Source organism: Chiloscyllium plagiosum, unplaced genomic scaffold (assembly GCF_037043375.1).
Source record: "Chiloscyllium plagiosum isolate Xiang-an unplaced genomic scaffold, Cpla_swu_hap1 HiC_scaffold_39, whole genome shotgun sequence".
In the NCBI taxonomy this organism is placed as follows: Eukaryota; Metazoa; Chordata; class Chondrichthyes; order Orectolobiformes; family Hemiscylliidae; genus Chiloscyllium; species Chiloscyllium plagiosum.
The window spans coordinates 23,872,879-23,893,153 of NW_028270177.1; the positions used below are offsets into that span (position 1 = coordinate 23,872,879).

General features: G+C 39.0%; 1 protein-coding gene across 1 annotated transcript in view; it reads left to right on the forward strand.

Annotated features, from left to right (window-relative positions):
• The window catches only part of LOC122541026 (DNA-binding protein RFX7-like), an 89,093-nt gene that overhangs the window by 45,622 nt on the left and 23,196 nt on the right, over nt 1-20,275 (forward strand). Inside the window, exons 3-6 of the mRNA XM_043677482.2 lie at nt 4,101-4,183; nt 6,994-7,116; nt 12,297-12,413; nt 14,603-14,684. Coding sequence (XP_043533417.1) covers nt 4,101-4,183; nt 6,994-7,116; nt 12,297-12,413; nt 14,603-14,684 — 405 coding nt within the window. The remainder of the gene's footprint in view (nt 1-4,100; nt 4,184-6,993; nt 7,117-12,296; nt 12,414-14,602; nt 14,685-20,275) is intronic.

Genomic DNA, 20,275 nt, shown 5'->3' on the forward strand with positions numbered 1-20,275 from the left:
CTGCTGCAGGCCCGGCCTCAGATGCTCCTCCTCCCTTTTTAGGCATTTGTGGACAGCTGAAAATACAGGTAAGTCAATTTTTAAATGTTTCTTGGGGCTCCACAATCTTTCCAATGCCCCAAGAAATCCTGAGGACCTGGGTTGGGTGGGTTAAAGGACCATCCTGCTCCTGCTGCGATGCGAAGCTCTGCAGTGTGATCTTCTCAGATCGCCGCCATCTTAGATCCCCAGCAAAGTTACTTAAGTGAGTTGCAAAAGTACTGCATACTTTTCCATGCTTGTAAAAGGTATATTAGTTGGAATATGCATGATCCTGAGAGGTCCTGCCAGGATACATGTGGAGAGAAAGTTTCTTTTTGTGGGAGATCTTGAACTAGGGGTCCCTATTTTAAAACTGTTTTTAAAAATAAGGTGAGGCACTTTTTAAAAATCTTGTAAGTTGTTGGAACTATCCACATGACAAACGGTGGAAGGAGAGTTTTTGAAGCAAAGATGGATAGATTTTTGGTAATCAAGGGGGTAAAGGTTACCTGATCGGGATGTGGATTTCAGGTTACAGTCAAGTCTATCATGATCTTAATAAATGGCAAATCAGTCTTCAAAAGACTATTTCATGTTATCACGTGTGAAGTGATCTATATTCAATATTATAATTGTGTTACTGTTAGGGAGGTTCTGCCAGATAATAAGCCATTGGTTTAAAATTAGAGAAAACCATAGAGTTTTCATTGTTTACTTCCAGAAGTTCATTCTGATTTGTGTTCGGTATTGTTGACAAAGCTGTGTTTTGTGATCAAGGTTGTATGGCTTTGCATTGTGGACTTTCAACAATATTGCTAATTCGTAGTGAAGTTTTTTTTATCATCAGTGGTGAATTTTGGCATATTACACGTGTTCATCTAATTTTTTTGTCAAGTCCATTTTTGGATTTGAAATTGTCTGGTGTAGATATTTTGAGTGTTTGCTCTTGATTATTTAAAAATCATTCATGGGAAGAGGGCATTGCTGCCTGGGTCAGCATTTGTTGCCCATCTCTAACTGCCCAGATAGCAGTTGAGTTAACCACATTGCAGTGGGCCTGGAATTACATGTAGACCAGACTAAGTAAGGGTGACAGATTTCCTTCTCTAAAGGACATTAGTGACCCAGATGGGTTTTTCCAACAATCGACAATGATTTCATGGTCATCATTCGACTCTTAATTCCACATTTTTAAAATTGAGTTCAGATTCCACCATCTACTGCAGTGGGATTCAAACCTTGGTCCTCAGAGCATTACCTGGGTATCAGATTAATAATCTGGTGTTAATAGCACTAGGCCATCGCATCCTCTCGTATTTTCCTGATCTTGAATATGTTCCTTATTCTATTAATATTCTGAGTAAATGGTGGGGATTGGGGGCAATTGTTCTTACTCGTGCCTTCCATAAACAGCTAAATAAGCTCCCTAGTTGGAAACTTTTGAGTTCCATGATTGAGGTTTCTAAACTTGGAAATATTTCGAATGATCTGTTACTCTGTTGTGATGAACATTTGTGTATTCTAGTGCTCCCTGACTTTCTTTTTAGGAAGAAGATCACTTTTTTTGAATTTGAGTGCATCCAAGATCTACTGCTGAAAAATGTAGAATAAACAATTTATTTTTAGTGCTATATTAATCTAAAACCAAATTATTTATTTTTGTCCCTTACTCATCAGGTCTCAGTGTGACACCTATGACTGCAAATTATCTGTCAGTGCCTTGAAGTCTGGGCTGTAATTTGAGACTGCTACTTACATAGTGCCAATCAAATGGTTATCTGTAATGTGGGTGCAATGTATGAACTTGATTTTTTTTTCATTTGAGACAACACCGTAGCACTGGTATATGAAGCCAAAATAAATCTTCACTTTAAAAGCAGAGGGTCATGGAAGATGTATTTTCCTGCTGAGTCCCCAAAAATCACTATCCCTTAATAATACATATCTTCAGGTCAATTCCACTTCTTTCTAAGTGAAACATCTGATGGAATATATTCGGCCACCAGAATGTTTACTTGAAGGATTGGATTTGGGGCGCATGATGATTTGTTCTATTACAAATGGGCAGCTCAGTGGTTAGCACTGCTGCCTCTCAGCACCAGGGTCCCAGGTTCAATTCCAGCCTCAGGTGACTGTCTGTGTGGAGTTTGCACATTCTCCCTGTGTCTGTGTGGGTTTCCTCCCACAGTCCAAAGATGTGCAGGTTAGGTGAATTGGCCATACTAAATTGCACCATAGTGTTAGGTCACTTAGTCAGAGGGAAATGGGTCTGGGTGGATTACTTTTCGGAGGGTCGGTGTGGACTGGTTGGGCCGAAGGGCCTGTTTCCACACTGTAGGGAATCTAATCTAAATCTAAATCTAATTCCTGAAATTGCCTGTTGAGCTCTTCCAGGTATGGCCAGATGTTTTCTAGGTGGAACCATTTTTCTTTGATTATTTGACCATCTTAGCTGATCATCTGTGAATGTATTTTTATTTTGTGAGAAATAGCAAACACAAAATGATACTTCATTGCAGGCTTAGCCTTTAGCAGCTGGTTATGAAAAAACTAATGAGCTTTCAAAAAGTCTTCAGCTCAGCAACTTTCTTTGTCTGAAGCCTTTCAAGGAAAACTATCCTTGATTTACTGTGTATCATTTAGTTATTGTTCAAAATGTACCTTTTCACTTATTGATATACTTGTGTGGCATACAAGGCAAATACTCTCCTATCGTTGAAGAACGTGGTGCTGGAAAAGCACAGCTGGTCAGGCAGCATCTGAGGAGCAGGAGAATTGACGTTTAGACCATGAGCTCCTCTTCAGGAATGAGGGGGTAGCCCAAGGAGGCTGACATATAAATGGGGGAGGGGTAGAGATGTGTGGGCATGGGAGATAGATGGTGGGGGATGATGGTGATAGTCGGAGAGGAGGGTGGAGTGGATAGGTAGCAAGGAAGGACACTTCAAGAGTTCGAAGCTTAGATCTGGAATAAGATGGGGGGGGGGGGAGTAGGGGAAATGAGGAAACTGGTGAACAGAAATTTTGTTTTCCTGTTCTATCTGAAAGTTGTACATTTTCGGTTTCATTTAACCAGGAATGTATTTTTAGCAAAATTAAAATCCAAGGTAGCATTAGCTACTGACCTTCAATGGTGAACACAACTTCAGTTAGAGATACAACCAAAAAGCCAAGTGTACAGACTTTTTTAAACTAATTTTTTTAAACATAAGTTCTGCACTTGAAATGAATCATTTCTAAATGTGGATGTGGAAGCTGCATTTGCTCACCTTGTGGTTTGTGACATCATTCTGCCACTGATCATGCTGCAGGTTAGTCTCTGGATTCACACCTCAGGAGCAGTGAAATATTGCTGGCTGCTTTCAGGTGTGGAGGGATGGGATACTCCTTCTGTAATTCATGTTCTGGCTTCTGTCACTCTGATATTGAATGTGGCTTGATGTTGTATTCCCCGTAATTTTTCTTTGGGTTGTGTGGGACTCTGAGCATTGTGCATGGCAGTGCTTATAGAAAAGGAAGTCATGTAGCTGCATAGCAATTAATATACACACTGCTTCAAGGTTAACACAGACAATGTATGAGGAACTGAGACTTCGATCGACTGTCTGAGATTGTGATCGACCAGTCATTTGTGCTGTACCTATTGGAAACCATAGTTGCAGTCCATAGCATATGGTAAGGTTTCCACTTCTTCCAACAATTTTAGCTTGTGCTTATAGTAGGAAGATAGCTTTCACAAATCGACAGCTTGTCCGATGAACTGAAATCTGAACCTCCTCATATGCTTTAAGCAAGGAAATCTCCTTAAGTAGTATAATGTGCAAAAGGCCGATTATATTTTGCCTATTTGAGAAATAGAAAAACCACACTGGAAAGCCATTGTTCTCAGACTTTTGCTGGGTATTTTCTTATTGGGGTGTACTGAATGGGATCTCTATCCGACTTGGTACAATGCTTAATTTGAAAGTCTTTGTTTTCAAAGTGGAAATTTCACTACATTTCTTAAGTCTTGTCGACTGTGGTTTTGATTTACTTGTAAAAGGTATTTGCACTTCTAATAAACTTATTTTTGATTTCAGCAAGAAGTGATGAAGTTTACAGATCTAGAAAAACTCTACCTCTACCTTCAGTTGCCTTCTGGTCCTAGTAACGGAATCAAAAGGTAAAACTGCCATTGATATTCTGTTGCTCTTTATTTAGAGCTTCAAGGAACTCTGTTTATAAATAGCAACTCATTGAAAATGTGCAGCAACAAATGCTCTAACACTTTTGGGGGACAAATCCATTATTTAAGTGTTGCAAAATGGAGTCCTCATGAATTATGGAAGCCATAACCTAAATAAAAAAGTAATATATTGCTAATTTATTTTGGCAAATGAATATTAAAAATTTCCAAACATTGGTTAAGCACCAGAAGACTGTTAATTTTAGCTAACTATATTTATCATGCTCTCATCCATTCTTGGGATCCTTAAGTAAATATACTTAACCTTTTGAGACTGTAGTAGCTCTTTATTATGAAAAACACTTTGTTCTGAAATTGTTTCAAGTTGACTCTGATAAAGCTAGATTGTGAAAAAATTTAGCATTGTGTTGATTGCCCAATTTTCAGGGTGAAAAGGACTTTCAGAACAGCACCAGAGTTTGAAACACCGTTAGTATGCTTTGACAGGGTTCGCTCCACAATTTTACCAATCTCAACCATGCTGCTGCAGAAAAGAGAGATATTTAAATTTTTGAAAAGCCACCTTTGTCATTTGCAGCTGAAGCAACCATTTGAGAGTGATCTGGATTAGCTAGGAATAGGCCACCTATCATGATTTCAGTTTTGTAGAGACAGACAGCTTCACTGACAGTTTTAATGGAAAATGATGTGTTTTCTCACCTGGTCAGCAATACATCATGCAAAATTGCAGTCAGGAAAAAAGGGGCAAGGGACGTTTTGCATTTTCTCGTCCAAAGTTCTGATTTTATATGGCAGTACTGTTGATTACTAATTAATATTTTCTTAATTTGGCAGGAAGCATTCAATAGGTCATTATCCTTGGTCATGTTCCAATAGAAAACTCCAGCTTATTCTTCTTGTTATGCTTATGTCTAGAGTCACTGTACAAAAGGTTTTTCTAGATGCTATCTACATGGCAGACTGGTGTAATTGAGCCTTGAAGCCTTACTATAAATGTTTGACATCACAGATCATCAAGTAGCCTTACACACAGTGCTCACTAGCTGGCCTCAATATTGTTTCCTCTCAATATTAAGTCAAGAGACCTATACCTTCCTATATAATCAGCTGAATTAATTTTGTTATTTACAGTCTAGCAATGATTTGTATGAGGAGACAGTGTGATGTACTTTGTGTTGCTGCCAATACAAAACAATATGAAAGTATAAGCTGTGAGGAGAATGCAAGAATACCTGCAAAAGAGAGAGGGGCTAATCCTGTTAGAAGATAAAATGGCAGGTCTCTGTGTAGAAAGTTTGAAGAAGACGTTAATCCATGTGACACAACTATGATTTGCACATGTAAGATAGGAAACCTCTTTTGAAATCCCTTTTGAATCTTGGGCCTGAATTTCATCTACCAGATGGATGACCCAGTGCAGCAGGGTTATTCAGGGTGTTTTAGTGATAAAATAGTTGATACTTCTAATGCTATTCTAACAGCTCACAATAAGTAGGGCTGATGGGGATAACCGTGCAGCTGACTGGAGAATCCAGCTTTTTTTTAGTAAGTTATTCCACAGATTTTTCATTCCAAATATTTCTAAAAACTGAGTTGAATATGTTGTGTTGATGTCATTCTAACATAAAATACAATAGTGACCAATGAGAATTATTTTACTGATATAGTTATGCAGAGATCCAAATGAATTTCTGTATTAAATTTGAAAACAATGTTGAATTTGCATAACATTTTAGAGCCAGTTTGCTTCGGGCTGTGATCTATCTTGTTTCTTTATTTTGGTGCATTCCTTCGTGTATTTTTATTGGATCACAGAGTCAATAGTTCCAACATCTGTTAAACAAAAGAGGTCGACGACCTTTTGAGAAAATTATTATAGTAATTGCTGCTGTTATCTCTCAAATCTGTTGGCTTTTGAGCTTTCAGCAACTAACTTGACTGATGATCATAAACTGAAGTCTAAAACATGTTTTTGGTTTATCAATATACGTTGAGTCATCTGTTATAACAACGTTTGTTTCATTTACGATAGATGATCATTAAAAGGTTATGATTTGAGTCATATTTCCTTTTTTAAATTCTTTCACTGGGTGAGAGTGTTGCTGGCAAGGCCTGCATTTGTTGTCTATCCGTAATTGCTCCTTGAGAAGGCAGAGGTGAGCCACCTTCTTGATCTGCTGCAATCATTTGGTGGTGATATACTTTCCATACTGTTGTGGAGTAAGTTCCAGGATTTTGATCTAGTTACAGTGAAGGAATTGATTATAGTTCCAAGTTGAATGGCGTGTGACTTGAAGAGGAACCTCTCATGGAGATGTTCCCGTGGATCCGTTGTCCTTGTTCTTCGAAGAAGTAGAGGCAGTATGTTTGAAGATTGTTACCAAAGGAGGCTTGCTGAGTTGTCGCTGTGCTGTTGATAGGGTGATTGAATGCTTAAGATGTGAATTGTGAGAGTCATGTGACCTGGATAGTGTCAAGTTTTTTTGTGTTGTTGGAGTTACACTCATCCGGACTCCTACAGAATACCAAGTCTCTGACTTGCTTTGCCAATTTATTAATAATTGGAGAAGGTGAGTGAAAGTAATTCTGTGTATTTTTTAAAAATCCATTTTCAGAAACCTTTCAAAGTGGAAAGTGATCGTAATTATATGAGGTGTGTGTGTGTGTGTATATAGTATTATATATATCATTAGCAAATTTATAACTTGGTAAATATCTGTTTAGAGTTGTGGAATAGGTGCAGCAGTTCAAGTTTTCTTTACCGAATGCACATTTTGTTTTTGCAGTAATCCAAGTTCTTTGTCATCCAGTCGTACGCAACAAATGCATGCTTGTAACTGGATCCGAAATCATTTGGAGGACCACCCAGATACTTCACTGCCCAAACAAGAAGTCTATGATGAATACAAGTAAGTGTTGCTATAGAAGACCTGACAAACAATGCTGTTTTCATCTGAAACATAATTCACAAGGACAATTTAATTAGGGTATCTTAACTCTGCATTAATAAATATTTATTTCTGTGATTATGTATACTTTCTATCATTGTTTTATTTTAATTAGTTGTCATTTATCAACAGACTTTACTTGATTTTAACTATGATTTCAGATTAATTTGGAGGTTTACAGACTGATTTTGTAATCCTTAATCAGTTTTGGGTTTTATTTGTGACCATTTTTGTTTACTTCCATATAACTGGTCTAAGTCATAATTGCAAATATCTCTAAGTTCCTTCAGTCTATCAATTTATGTATTTTTTTATTCAAATAAAAGTGGGTATGATAATGTTAAGGGATACTCTTCTGGCATAGTATATGCAATATTTTAAAATTACAAATTGTTGCACTTGGCATCATATATAGCAATAGTTATACATTTTATAAGTACAGCATATTTTGGGTTCACAATTCCTTTGCTAACAAAGCATTTTTTTAAACCTGTAAGTTTTTGATAATCAAAGTTGTTAAAGTATGGAACACACAAAACAAATGCCTAAAGGAAAGTATCGAGAGACACCGATTATAATGTCAATGCATGCAAACACATTCACTTTTATCATCTAAGATCTTGGTTAAATAAATGAGTTAATTTTGAAGCCAAGTTGAATACTAGAATGTTGAGATCATTTATAAAATGTAACTGCCTCTGAAGGTGATGACAGTAGTTGAAAGATTGCTATCTGCCCAAATGACATCCCAGTAGTTTTCAACTTTCTCTTGTGAAAATAGTAACACATGGGCAGTATCTTGGTCTTCAGTGTAATTAAACAAATAACATCAGAAACTTATAATTTTATATCAGAGCTTTGAAAATTTTATGGAAGAATTTTTTTCAGCACTTTGGAGGACTGAAGAAAGTCATGGTGTTTGCTTTCAGGAAAAATTGTGTTTCCCCTCTTAATTAGTGATATCTTGGTATCCTCCTTTTAATACGGCAACTTTTGAGATTGAATCATCTTGTCAAATAAATTGACAACTTTTAATTCAAGTGGGAAGTGCCTTTTCTGGTGATGACTGAAAAGACAGGAGTGACTGGAAGGACACCTCTTCAAATTTGTATCCACAGTACACATTGGAGTTGATTATCTGGAACATTTCACCCAACATATTGAATTTTTGCAATATATGTACTAACATTTTCCTTGCCATTGTTACAAAATTTAATTTTGGATCACCTGTAGTTTGCTGTGGACTTATGCAAGTAAACTGGGATGTCAAGCTATTTGTTTGCTTGGTTAACTTATATTCAGGGTTGTAATTCTGTTTTGAGGAAGAACATCAGAATTGTGAACCAATAGCCAGAGGTTGTCTTGTTAGGTGCTGATTTCAGTAGGAAAGATTAGAGATCTGCATTTTGGTACACTTCCTAGATCTTGTTTTGCACACAAAAGGATTGCAAAAACAGAATCTTAATTAAAAAAAAATCGCTACCTTTCATCTTAATTAAAGGACTTCAGAACTGAGATTCTCTTTGTCTCTTTCACATTTCTTCCAGTGGAATGAAGTGGCATCTAACATGTCAAGTGGGACTGCCATAAGTGTTTGGATGGAGAACAATTTTAAGAGTGGACAAGAAATTTTTCTTGATTACGTGGATGAATTTCCTAGAGAAGGAGCAAAACTTGACTTCCTATTGGGAAATAAGGCAGGGGAAGTGACTGGAGGTCTCAATGAGAGAGCACTTTGGGACCAGTGATCAGAATTCTATTAATTTTAAAATAAACGATGGAAAGGATAGACCTTATTTCAAAGTTAAACTTATAAATTAGAGGAAGGCCATGTTTGATGATATTAGGCAAGAACTTTCAAAAACTTAGTGGGAGAGGCTATTCGCAGGTAAAGGGCCGGTTTAAAATATGGGACCTTCAAAAATGAGATAATGCAAGTCCCGAGGCTTTATGTTCCCTTTAGTAAGAAGGGCAAGGCTGGTAGGTGGAGGAGATGCTGGATGACTAGAGAAATGGGGGTTCTGGTCAAGAAAAAGGAGGAGGCATACGACAGGTATAGACTGTGACAGAGTGAACTCTTCAGAGTGTAGGGACAGAAGGAGTTTACTTGAGAGCAAAAAAGGGACATGAGATATCTTTGGCAAATAGAGTTAAGGAGAATCCAAAGGGATTCCACAAATACATTTAAGAGTAAAAAGGTAACTAGGAAGAGAATAGGGCTTTTAAAGATCAACAAGGCCATCTCTGTGTGGAACTGCACTGGATGGGGTGAGATACTAAACAAATATTTTGCGTCACTGTTTACTGTGGAGAAGGATATGGAAGCTTGAGGACTTGGAGAAGTAAATAGCGATACCTTGAAAAGCCTCTACATTACAGAGGAGGATGTACTTGACATCTTAAAAGACATAAAGGTGGATAAATATCTGGAACCTGATCAGATATATCCCCGAGCTTTGTAGGAAGCTAGGGGAGTGGTTGCTGGGTCCCTTGATGAGATACTTGTATCAACAAAAGCCAGGAGTAAGGTGTCTGAAAACTTGAAGGATGGTTAATGTGCTATTATTTAAGAAAGATAAGGAAAAGCCAGAGAGCTGTAGAGCGGTGAGCCTGATGTCAGTGGTGGTTAAGTTGTTGGAGGAGATTCTGAGGGACATGTATTTGGAAAGGCAAGGACTTATTAAGGTTAGTCAATATGGCTTTGTGCATAGGAAAACATGTCTAACAAACTTAATCTGAGTTTTTTGAAGAAGTGACAGAGGAGATTGAAGTCAAAGCAATGGATGCTGCCTATATAGCTTTCAGCAAAGCATTTAAGGTTCTGCATGATTGACTGGTTAGCAAGGTAACATCACATGGAATCCCGGGAGAGCTAGTCATTTGGATACAAAATTGGCTTGAAGGTAGGAGACAGAGGGTAGTGGGTGCAAGGTTGTTTTTTGGACTACAGGCCTGTGACCAACAATGTGTCACAAGGATCGGTGCTGGGCCCATTGCTTTTTGTCACTTGTATAAATGTGAATATAGGAGATATGGTTAGTAAGTTTGCTGATGTTACCATTATGGATCAGGTCATACCCCCTCAAAACATTTCAAGAAAGTAGCCCGGACCCTAACTTTTCTAGTTGTTTTGAATGGGTGTAAGGAGGATATTCCAGGAGTGATGCAGCTGGTCAAAACCCGTCTGTTTTAACCAAAAGTTTATTTTCAGACTATCAAATGAAACACAAACAAAAGAGAGCAGAATACAGAATAACCTAACTGAAAATCGAACAGACTATCCCAACTTAATGATGTTGTAAATTTCTGCAACAATTCCCATAAACACCCCTTGGCAAAAAAGGTAAAATTAAACACAGGGTCTTGCAGGAGGGGGGAAGAAAGAGAAATGGGAGAGATGTTCAGCATGGATCACCTGCTTCCATGTGGCTGTTTCATTTGGATTCCCAGCTAACAACTGACTGCTTGCTCAAACCAAACCATAGAAAAGTTGAGCTGGGAGAACCAGCCACTCCCCTTTCATTGTCCAAGTGTTTGTTTAAAAACTTAAAAGCTTCTTCAAGTAGATAAACCCAGACATTTCGGAATCTGTCTTCATGACCACTTTTTGGGGGTTGGAGGGAGAAACCAAGGACAACTCGTCTTGCAGCATTGTCACAACACCAAAATTGGTGGTATAGTACACAGTGAAGAAGGTTGGCTCAGAATACAATGGAACCTTGATCAGATAGGACGGTGGGCCGAAGATGGAGTTTAATTTGGATAAATATGAGGTGTTGCATTTTGGACAGGCAAATCACGGCTTGTACACTTATTGGTTGAGTTCTGGGGTGTATTGCAGCACAGGGACCTGGGAGTGCAGGTTCATAGTTCTTTGAAGGTGCAGTCACAGGTGGACAGGGTAGTGAAGAAGGCATTTGTTACAATTGCTGTTGGTCAGTGCATTGAGTATAGGATTGGGAATGTCATGTTGTGGCTGTTTTTTGGGAATACTGTGGTCGATTCTGATCTCCCTACTACAGGAAAGACATTGTGAAACTTGAAAGGGTTCAGAAAAGATGTACAAGGGTGTTGCTGGGGTTTGAGTGTTTGAACTGTAGGGAGAGGCTAAATATGCTGGGGCTATTTTCCCTGGAGCGTTAGAGACTAAGGGATGACCTTTATAGAGCTTTATAAAATCATGAAGGGCATGAATGGAGTCCATAGTCAAAGTAGAGGAGACCAAAAACCATGTTTTGGATATAGGTTTAAGATGAGAGGGGACAGATATAAAAGGGAGCTGAGGGGGGCAACATTTCCATGCAGAGGGTGGTGCGTGTATTGAATGTATTGGAAGTGGTATAATTACAACACTTAAAAGGCATCTGCGTGGGTACTTGAGTAGGAAGGATTTAGAGGGATATTGGCCAACTGCTGACAAATTTGGACTAGATTAATTTAGGATATCTGGTCGCCATGGATGAGTTGAACAGAAGGGTCTGTTTCTGTGCTGTATGACTCTGATCCTGTGAAGAACTTTGTTCTTTGAATCTATATGTGGTATATGCCTAATCATTTTTTTTAATGGAGCAAAGGCTCAAATTGATTCATCATAGATGAAAATTAGACTATTGATTTGTGTTACTCCATAACAAATCAAGAAACCATAGAATCTTGTGATTTTTCAACTAATGTCATGTCCTTTGCAGTTTTCTCCCTTGTCTTGTGCAGCTAGTTTGTATTACATTATTTACATTGTTACTAATTTATTTTTCTACCACTTTAGTCCTTCTGACTGAGGGCATAAAGGTTCTTGCAAATATTCATTCGTTAACGTCACAAGCAAATTAATTGTTCTAGTTTGGCACACTGATGTGGGCACCTTCAAAGTCAGGACACAAGAAAGATTTTAATTTCTGTGCATAATTTGTCATCAGGTGAGTTGTCATTCTAGCTGTTGTCTAATGACATTTTAATTGTCATTAAACAGGAAAAGACCTTCTCGACAATGAAGAAGTGAACTGTGGCACTGTGAGTCATCCACTGGTGGCTAGCAATTGAGAAGCAAATGGCTAGCTTGTTTCTTTTTAACATAAGAGAACAGAGATCACTGTTTTATCGTTGCAGTGTGACCAAATAGAATTTCACATTTTATTTTCCAGAGGCTATTGTGACAATCTTGGTTATAACTCTTTAAGTGCAGCTGACTTTGGGAAGGTTATGAAGAATGTCTTTCCAAACATGAAAGCTCGACGCCTAGGCACAAGAGGCAAATCAAAATATCCTTTTTGAGTTGTTTTGAAATTCGAGTGCTAACGTGTTCTTTTTTAGTTTGAGTAACAACATGCCTGTTTGACCCCAGTGAATGATTCTATTAAGGACTCTAAATGTTTCCAGCAGAAATTGGAATAACCGGCAACTATGACAAAAGTTCAAATTTAACTAAAACAACCCTGTAGTATATACAAAAGACTTCAACACAGCGGCAGCTATTAATTTAACACTGTAGGTTATCCTACAGAACTCAGTTCAACTTTTTATTTCCCTTGAGAGCTGCCTCCTATTATCACATCTTTAAGATTTAGTTATTTTTGTTGGCCCAACTTTGCTGTTTTGAATTCATTATTTATCTTCAGTGTTCCCGCTACTTGGCAGGGTAAAAGATTTAATCAAGCCCCTTCCATTAGATTTTGGATAAGCAACCCTACAATTTCTTTACTGACCTCACAGCTTCAGAACTACCCTTCCTGCAGCTTTTGCACAGTGGCTTAAAACATCTGAAAACATTTCTAGTAACACACAGTTCTGGTCTCAAACTGCAACCAAACTGATTGATTGATTATTTTGTCATGATTATAGCTGATGGTAATACTAAATAAGTTAGATCCCAGAGTGAGACCTAGCTTGATGGATTGCAGGTTTTTTTATTTTTTTCTTTTTGCTTATGTTTAGCAAAATAAAACACAAATAATATTACACAATCCAAGAACTATTTGAAACTGTCTTATTATAAATATCAGAAAAAAAATCAACCATTTTCCCCATAACCTTACAGACAGTCAAACCTCAGTGAAAGGTTATCCCTGTCTCCACACTGTAGCTCCAAGATCGGTTTGCTGAATTATAATTGTCTGAGATTTGTGCAGTTACCAGCCTGTAAATAGCTCAGTGGTTAGCACTGCTGCCTCGCCGCCAGGGACCCGGGTTTGATTCTAGTCTCAGGTGAGTGAGTGTGTGGAGTTTGCATATGCTCCCTGTGTCTGCGTGGGTTTTCTCTGGGTGCTCCAGTTTCCTCCCACAGTCCAAAGATGTTCAGGTTTGGTGAATTGGCTTTGCTAAATTGCCCATCGTATTCAGGGATGTGTACGTTAGGTGCATTAGTCCGGGGAAATGTGAAGTAATAAGGTAGGGGAAATGGGTTGGTGTGGATTTGTTGGGCCAAAGGGCCTGTTTCCACACTGTAGGGATTCTATGATTCTCTGAGATGTTTACCGGTGTTTTCCTTACTGAACTTCAATTCTTAACACTGAAAGGTCATGCTTTTAAAATACATGAACTATGATATTAGGCATTCATAGCAATACACAGAAAATTATTTTTGAATACATCTTTGCAATTTCGTATGTAGCTAAGCAACTAGTCCTGAATTCCTCCTTGTTTGGTCTTGGAGAGCATTACTACAGTTTCCCTTTACATCTATAAAAAATTGTTAAATATAAATTACTCAATTTAAAACATTCTAGACAGAACAAAAATTTCATTTTTGTAACTGTTCTATTGCATGAATTGTCTGCTATAAGCTGTTAGCTCTTGACAGTCTTCTTGAGTTGACTATTATGATAAAATATTACTTCTATTAATTTTTAAAGTAAGTGTGACTCAGTTATTGGACTTAAATTGATTTAAGCTTTTTACTGCAAATGAATGTCACTCATCTAACATGAAAATTAGAACAATGATATGCAACCATGTAACAGTGAAGGAATGCATATTATTCCTCAGATTTTGTTGCAGTTTTTGCCAGGATATGGCAAAATTTGATGAATTGACATTTAGGTTCTGGCGCACACCTATGTATAAGATGGACTGATATCTTGGAGCAAGCCCTTTTGACCTTGGAACTGTAGAAAGTTTATGATGTGTAGTAAGACAGCACATAGATGAGAGTAGAAGTGATCAAATACTTGAAATTGAAAAAATTCAATGAACAGGAATAGATTTCAGATTCATAATGCCAAAGAATTTGTTACTGTGAAAAGGCGACATGCAGATTGCATATTTTGCTCTTTATTTTTGGGGTTGTCTTCTATTTTGCATTTATCATTTCTTCATCTTTGATACATTTAAGTTTGAATTCAATGAATTGGAACCTTTTCGTAATCTTTTGTTTCTAATTCCGTATTCTACTGTCGTCATGGTTTTATTCTAAGTAAAATAAATAAGTTATTTGACCTTAACTCCTTAAAACATATTGTTATAGTGGTCTGAGGAAAAAAGCTTTTGTTCACATGCCATCGCTACCAAGTCTGGATTTTCACAAAACTGAAGGGGTAATTATATTCTGTAATCAAGGCTATTAGGACATGAAATATAAACAATACAGCACATTGACAAGTCTAATAAAAAAAAACAATGGAAGGATTTACAGATAGCGAACCTGAAGTTTCTACAACACTAAATGAAATTTACAGTGACCGTCTCCATTTGTTCTATGGTCAAATTACAGTTAAATTCTCTCTCTTTCACCATGGATGGAGAATTATTTTCTCTTTCCACAGATCTGACAGACTTACTGACTTTCCCCAGCACTTTGTTTTTGTTTCAGATCTCCAACATTTGCGATATTTTGCTGTTATTATTCAGGGAATAATTTGGGTTCCTAGATTTATTGTCTTCATTTTGTGGACTTTTTAACCCCCGTGCTCTGTATAATTTCCATTATTCACGACAATATCAACTTTCACTTTTCTAATATTATCAGTGGAACACCTACCTTCATCTGCACAACTGCTAAATCCTCATGCATCCTTAAAATCCATTTCCACAAACCTCCGGTCTATTTCACATAACCTCTAGCTCAACCAGAATTCTGCCAAGGCTTACACTTCTGTCCTAATCATGTTGAGAAATGCACGTTGTTTTTCAAGCTGGAGCAACAGGTTCTTTTCAGGTTTTCCAGTAATCTCTATCTTTCAAGTTTAACTTCCCATGCTTTCGGTTTAGAAGTTGTGTATCAGCTTCCTCAGGACCTATTTAAACTTTAACTTAGAGCATAGTAGGAGACCTTGTGGTCGGCTTCATTGGTCAGCATGTTGAAAGTTGGGCTTCCATCATGAATTTAAAAATCCTAGCAGAGAGAGTGCAGGCACGATCTACCAGTGAAATCAGTTCGATTTTATTTGCAATACCACCAAAGCTGTTTCAGTGCTATCAAATTCAGATGTCCCAGAAGAACTGGAATTGAAGTTTGATGCTGCTTGTGAAATATCAACTACTGTTTCTTCATAATTTCATAATACAGACAACAAGACTGTTAAGGAGATGGGTATAAAGGGATGCTTTGGCATTATGGTATTGTCACTGAACTAGTAATGGTGAGCACCATCTAATATTCTGAAGACATGGGCTCAAATCCACAGTGGCAGATGTTGGAATTGAAAATTTGAATGTCCGTCAAATTTGAATTGTGAAATCTAATTAAATCAGTGTTAATTGCCAGATTTTTTGGTAATCACGTAACCATTGCTGGTTGTCGTGTTATGGGCCGGCCAAACCCCCTCAAAATGTAAAAGATAGCCTAAACCCTAAACTTCTCTTATTTTAAAGGTAAGTGTAATGCGTTGTATTCCAATATTTTAACTGGAGTGTTTATTTTCACACTCCAGTTAAAATATGGACCAAAAATTGGATTGGCTTAACGGTAACTCTGTCGCAATGCTTAATAAAATAATATATATTAACTACAGGTAGTTCTTCTATAATGTGATGGGGTTGCATTCTTGTGCAACCCTGCATTATAGAAAAATCACACTTGAGAAACAGTGCTTCAAAGTGTTGGCGATGTAATCACGTTATAGTGAATACATGTTTTAACAGTTTGCTCTTTAGAAGCAATCGACAATCGACATTACAGCAAATTTGCATGAATGAAACACTTGTTCTAACAGAATGACCTGTACTACTAGTTAACTGTTCCAATATAGCAACATTGCATAAGCATACTCTTGGTAAAAGCAAATTCAATAAAATACATACAATTCTAGCAGCTTTTTAGCTGTAACAGAGAGAAGAATAAGCGTTTCCACATGCAGTTTCAAGACCCCAGCAATCGCTGAAAGCGGAAACTAAACATTCTGGTTTTGTGGGAGCCTGACTCCACCCATTCAGGCTGTTTCTGGTGTTCAAAGTTATTTTAAAAAAAAACAAGGCCTCAGAGGCTGTTTATTGACTTTGAACAGATTGCTCAGCCCCTCTGTCTCAACCTTTACCATAGTATTGTGTACCCCCCCACCCCCCCCCACCACCACCACCAAAAGAACCATCATTATATAAAGATGGCTTCATTTTTAAAAACATTTAGTCTTACGCTATTAGTACACTACAATGCATATACATAATATTGACTATAAGCATGCAAACATTCATTACTATAGTTGATTCACTCTTTTCTCCCACTATCGAATGCCTCCATCTTCATTCATCAAAGTCGTGCTCATACGTTAGCAATTTCATTGTCTCATCCTGCCATGTCTAGAATTTTCATACTGAATGGCTGCAATAATGAGCTCCAACAGAACAGTGTGGAATTTTTATCCTTAAATTTTTCAAAGCCTTTAAACAATTGTCTCAGATTACTGGCAGTATAAACGTTGGAATGTTGCAGGCTTAAGGTCCCCTCAATCATGGAATATTTCTGTTGATGGTTATTCAATTTTCTGGAAAAATCCTAAATATCTAATGGGACTTTGTATCATCTTGTCAGACTCAAAGGTAGTAAATAGGGGTGGTGGTGCAGGGATGTTTTTCAGACTGAAGACCTGTGACCAGTGGAGTGCCATAAGGATCAGTGCTGGGTCCACTACTTTTTGTCATTTTATATTAATGATTTGAATATGAACAGGGTATAGTTAGTAAGTTTGCAGATGACCCTAAAATTGAAAGTGTAGTGGACAGTGAAGAAGGTTACCTCAGATTTCAGTGGGATCTTGATCAAATGGGCCAGTGGGCTGAGGGGTAGCAGATGAAGTTTAATTTCCATAAATGCGAGGTGCTGCATTTGGGAAAGCAAATCTTTGCAGGATTTATACATTTAATGGTAAGGTCTGAGGGAGTGTTGCTAACTAAGAGGCCTTGGAGTGCAGGTTCACAGCTCCTTGAAAGTAGAGTCTTGGGTAAATTGGATAGTGAAGGCGACATTTGGTATGCTATCCTTTATTGGTCCAAAAATTGAGTATAGGAGTTGGGAGGTTTGGCCACAGGACATTGGTTAGGCCACTGTTGGAACATTGCGTGCAATTCCGGTCTCCTTCCTATTGGAAGGAAGTTGTGAAACTTGAAAGGGTTCAGAAAAAATTGACAACGATGTTGCCAAGGTTGGAGGATTTGAGCTATAGGGAGAACCTGAATAGGCTAGGGCTGTTTTCTCTGGAGGGTCAGAGGCTGAGGGGTGACCTTACAGAGGTTTATAAAATCTTGAAGGGCATGGATAGGGTAAACAGACCAGGTCTTTTTCCTGGGGTGGGGGAGTCCAGAACTAGAGGGCATAGGTTTAGGGTGAGATGCGAAAGATATCAAAGAGACCAAAGGAGCAACATTTTCACGCAGAAGGTGATGCGTGTCAGGAATGGGCTGCCAGAGGAAGTGGTGGAAGCTGGTACGATTACATCATTTAAAAGGCATCTGGATGGGTATATGAATAGGAAGGTTTTGGTGGGATTAGATTGAGTTGAAATATCTGGTCAGCATGGACAAGTTGGACCGAAGGGTCTGTTTCCATGCTGTACATCTCTATGACTCTATCTTCGAACAGTACACTACCAGTACCACACATCACTTGCATCAATAGCCATCTTGAATGGCTTAGTGTAATTAGATGTGGCTAACACTGGAGCAGTGTACATACTGCTTTCAGGCTGTCAAATGCCTTCTGACATTCCTCCATCTGTTGAAATTTTCAAGTCAGTGGAGCGAGCACATTGCTAAAATTTGGTATGAACTTCCGATAAAAACCACGGAGCTTCAGGAATTGCAGTACTTCCCTCTTCGTCGATAGTATGTGGAAACTCCAATAACTTTTTGTTTTCACATCCTGTGGGGTCATTTATCCTTGTCTAAGGACATGGCCCAGGAATGTGACTTGGGCTCTTGCAAACTCACTCACAAGTTGTTTATTGGCTTACGAAAAGGACAAAAAACCCTCTTTAAAGCCAGAGTATCGTCACAGTCATTCAAAAATATCATATGCCCCCATGAGGTTTGAGACCCAAAGCAACTTGCCTGCTTAAATGAGCTGCCTGGCATTGACCTAGGTACTGGAGATGACATTGGTAGACTTAGCCATGTTAATCCTGCAAAGCCCTATTTCTAAACAGTTACTGGGTCTGGAGAGAGTGTCCCACTGATTAGTGAAGCAACTACTTGCCATAGACATAGAGACTCATCTTACACACAGTGACCCTGGTTATGAGCTGTCCCCTTGATAGGACAGATCTGCCAGACACTCTTGAACTGTTCAAGATTCCCCACTGGAGCAACTTTGCCCATTACCTTCTATCCTGCCCCTCTGATTAGAGGTGGCAGAAATGACAGAGGATAATGTGCTGTATCCGGAGATTAGCGGGGTGGAAGCTGAGAACTGGGAGAGATTCTCTCCTTGTTGCAATTGGATGGGTGGGGTTCAAGGGTAGAGGTGCAGGAAGTTCTTGCACCTCTGTACTTGAACCCAACTCCTCCACCTGCAACAAGGAGAAAGGCCCATCCCCCAGTCCTCAGCTTCCACCCGACTAATCTCTGGATTCAACGCATTATCCTCAGTCATTTCTGCCACCTACAATCAGGCCCCACCACCAGCGATATGTTTCCCTCCCCATCCCTATTGGCATTGCACAGAGACCATGCCCTTTGCAACTCCCTTGTTAGGTCCACACTCCCCACCAACTTACTGTCCCCTCCCAGCAACTTCACTCGCCACCACAAGAGATGTAAAATCTCTACCCCCCCACCCCCCAACCTCCATCCAAGGCCCAAAGGACCCTTCTACGTGCAGCAGAGATTTTCCTGCACATCCAGAACCTCATCTAATGTGTCTGTTGCTCTCAATGTGGTCTCCTCTACACTGGGGAGACAAGATGCTAACTTTCGGAACATTTCAGGGAACATCTATGGACATGCACCGAACAACGCACTGCCCTGTGGCTGACCACTTCCACTCCCCTTCTTAATTTGCCAATGACATGCAAACCCTGGGCCTCCTCCGAATCCAAGCCACCTAACACCTGGAGGAAATATGCGTTATTTCCACTTTGGGACCCTCCAATCACACAGCATCACGATCGACTTCACCAGTTGCCTCCCCTCCCCTCCCCCACCTCATCCTCTATCCAATCCTTCAATTCAGCACCGCCTCCTTGAACTGTCCTACCTGTCCATCTTCCTTCCCCCTTATCTGCTCCACCCTCCCCTCTGACCTGTCACCATCACTCCCCACCTGCATCTAGCTAACGCCTTCCCAGCTACCTCATTCCCTACCTTCACCATCCTATTTATCTCTCAGCACCCTTCCTCCTCTTCTCTCTCTCTCTTCTCCCCCCCCCCCCCCCCCAGTCCTGATGAAGGACTTATGGCCGAAATGTCAATTCTCCTGCATCTCAGATGCTGCCTCATCTGCTGTGCTTTCCAGCACCACAGTTTTGAAAATTGACACCTTGTTTGACTACTCTCGATTAGCAGTTAAGTAATGAAAGCAATTGTCAACAGCTCTATTCAAGCACCAGTTTCTCAGAATAAACTACTCACTGCTCAATTTGGGTTTAGTCTGGACTACTCAACATGACCTCCTTATCCTTGGTCCAACACAGACATAAGGGCTGAATTCTAGAGGTGAGATTAGAGAAACTGCCCTTGTCATCAAAGTAATATTTCA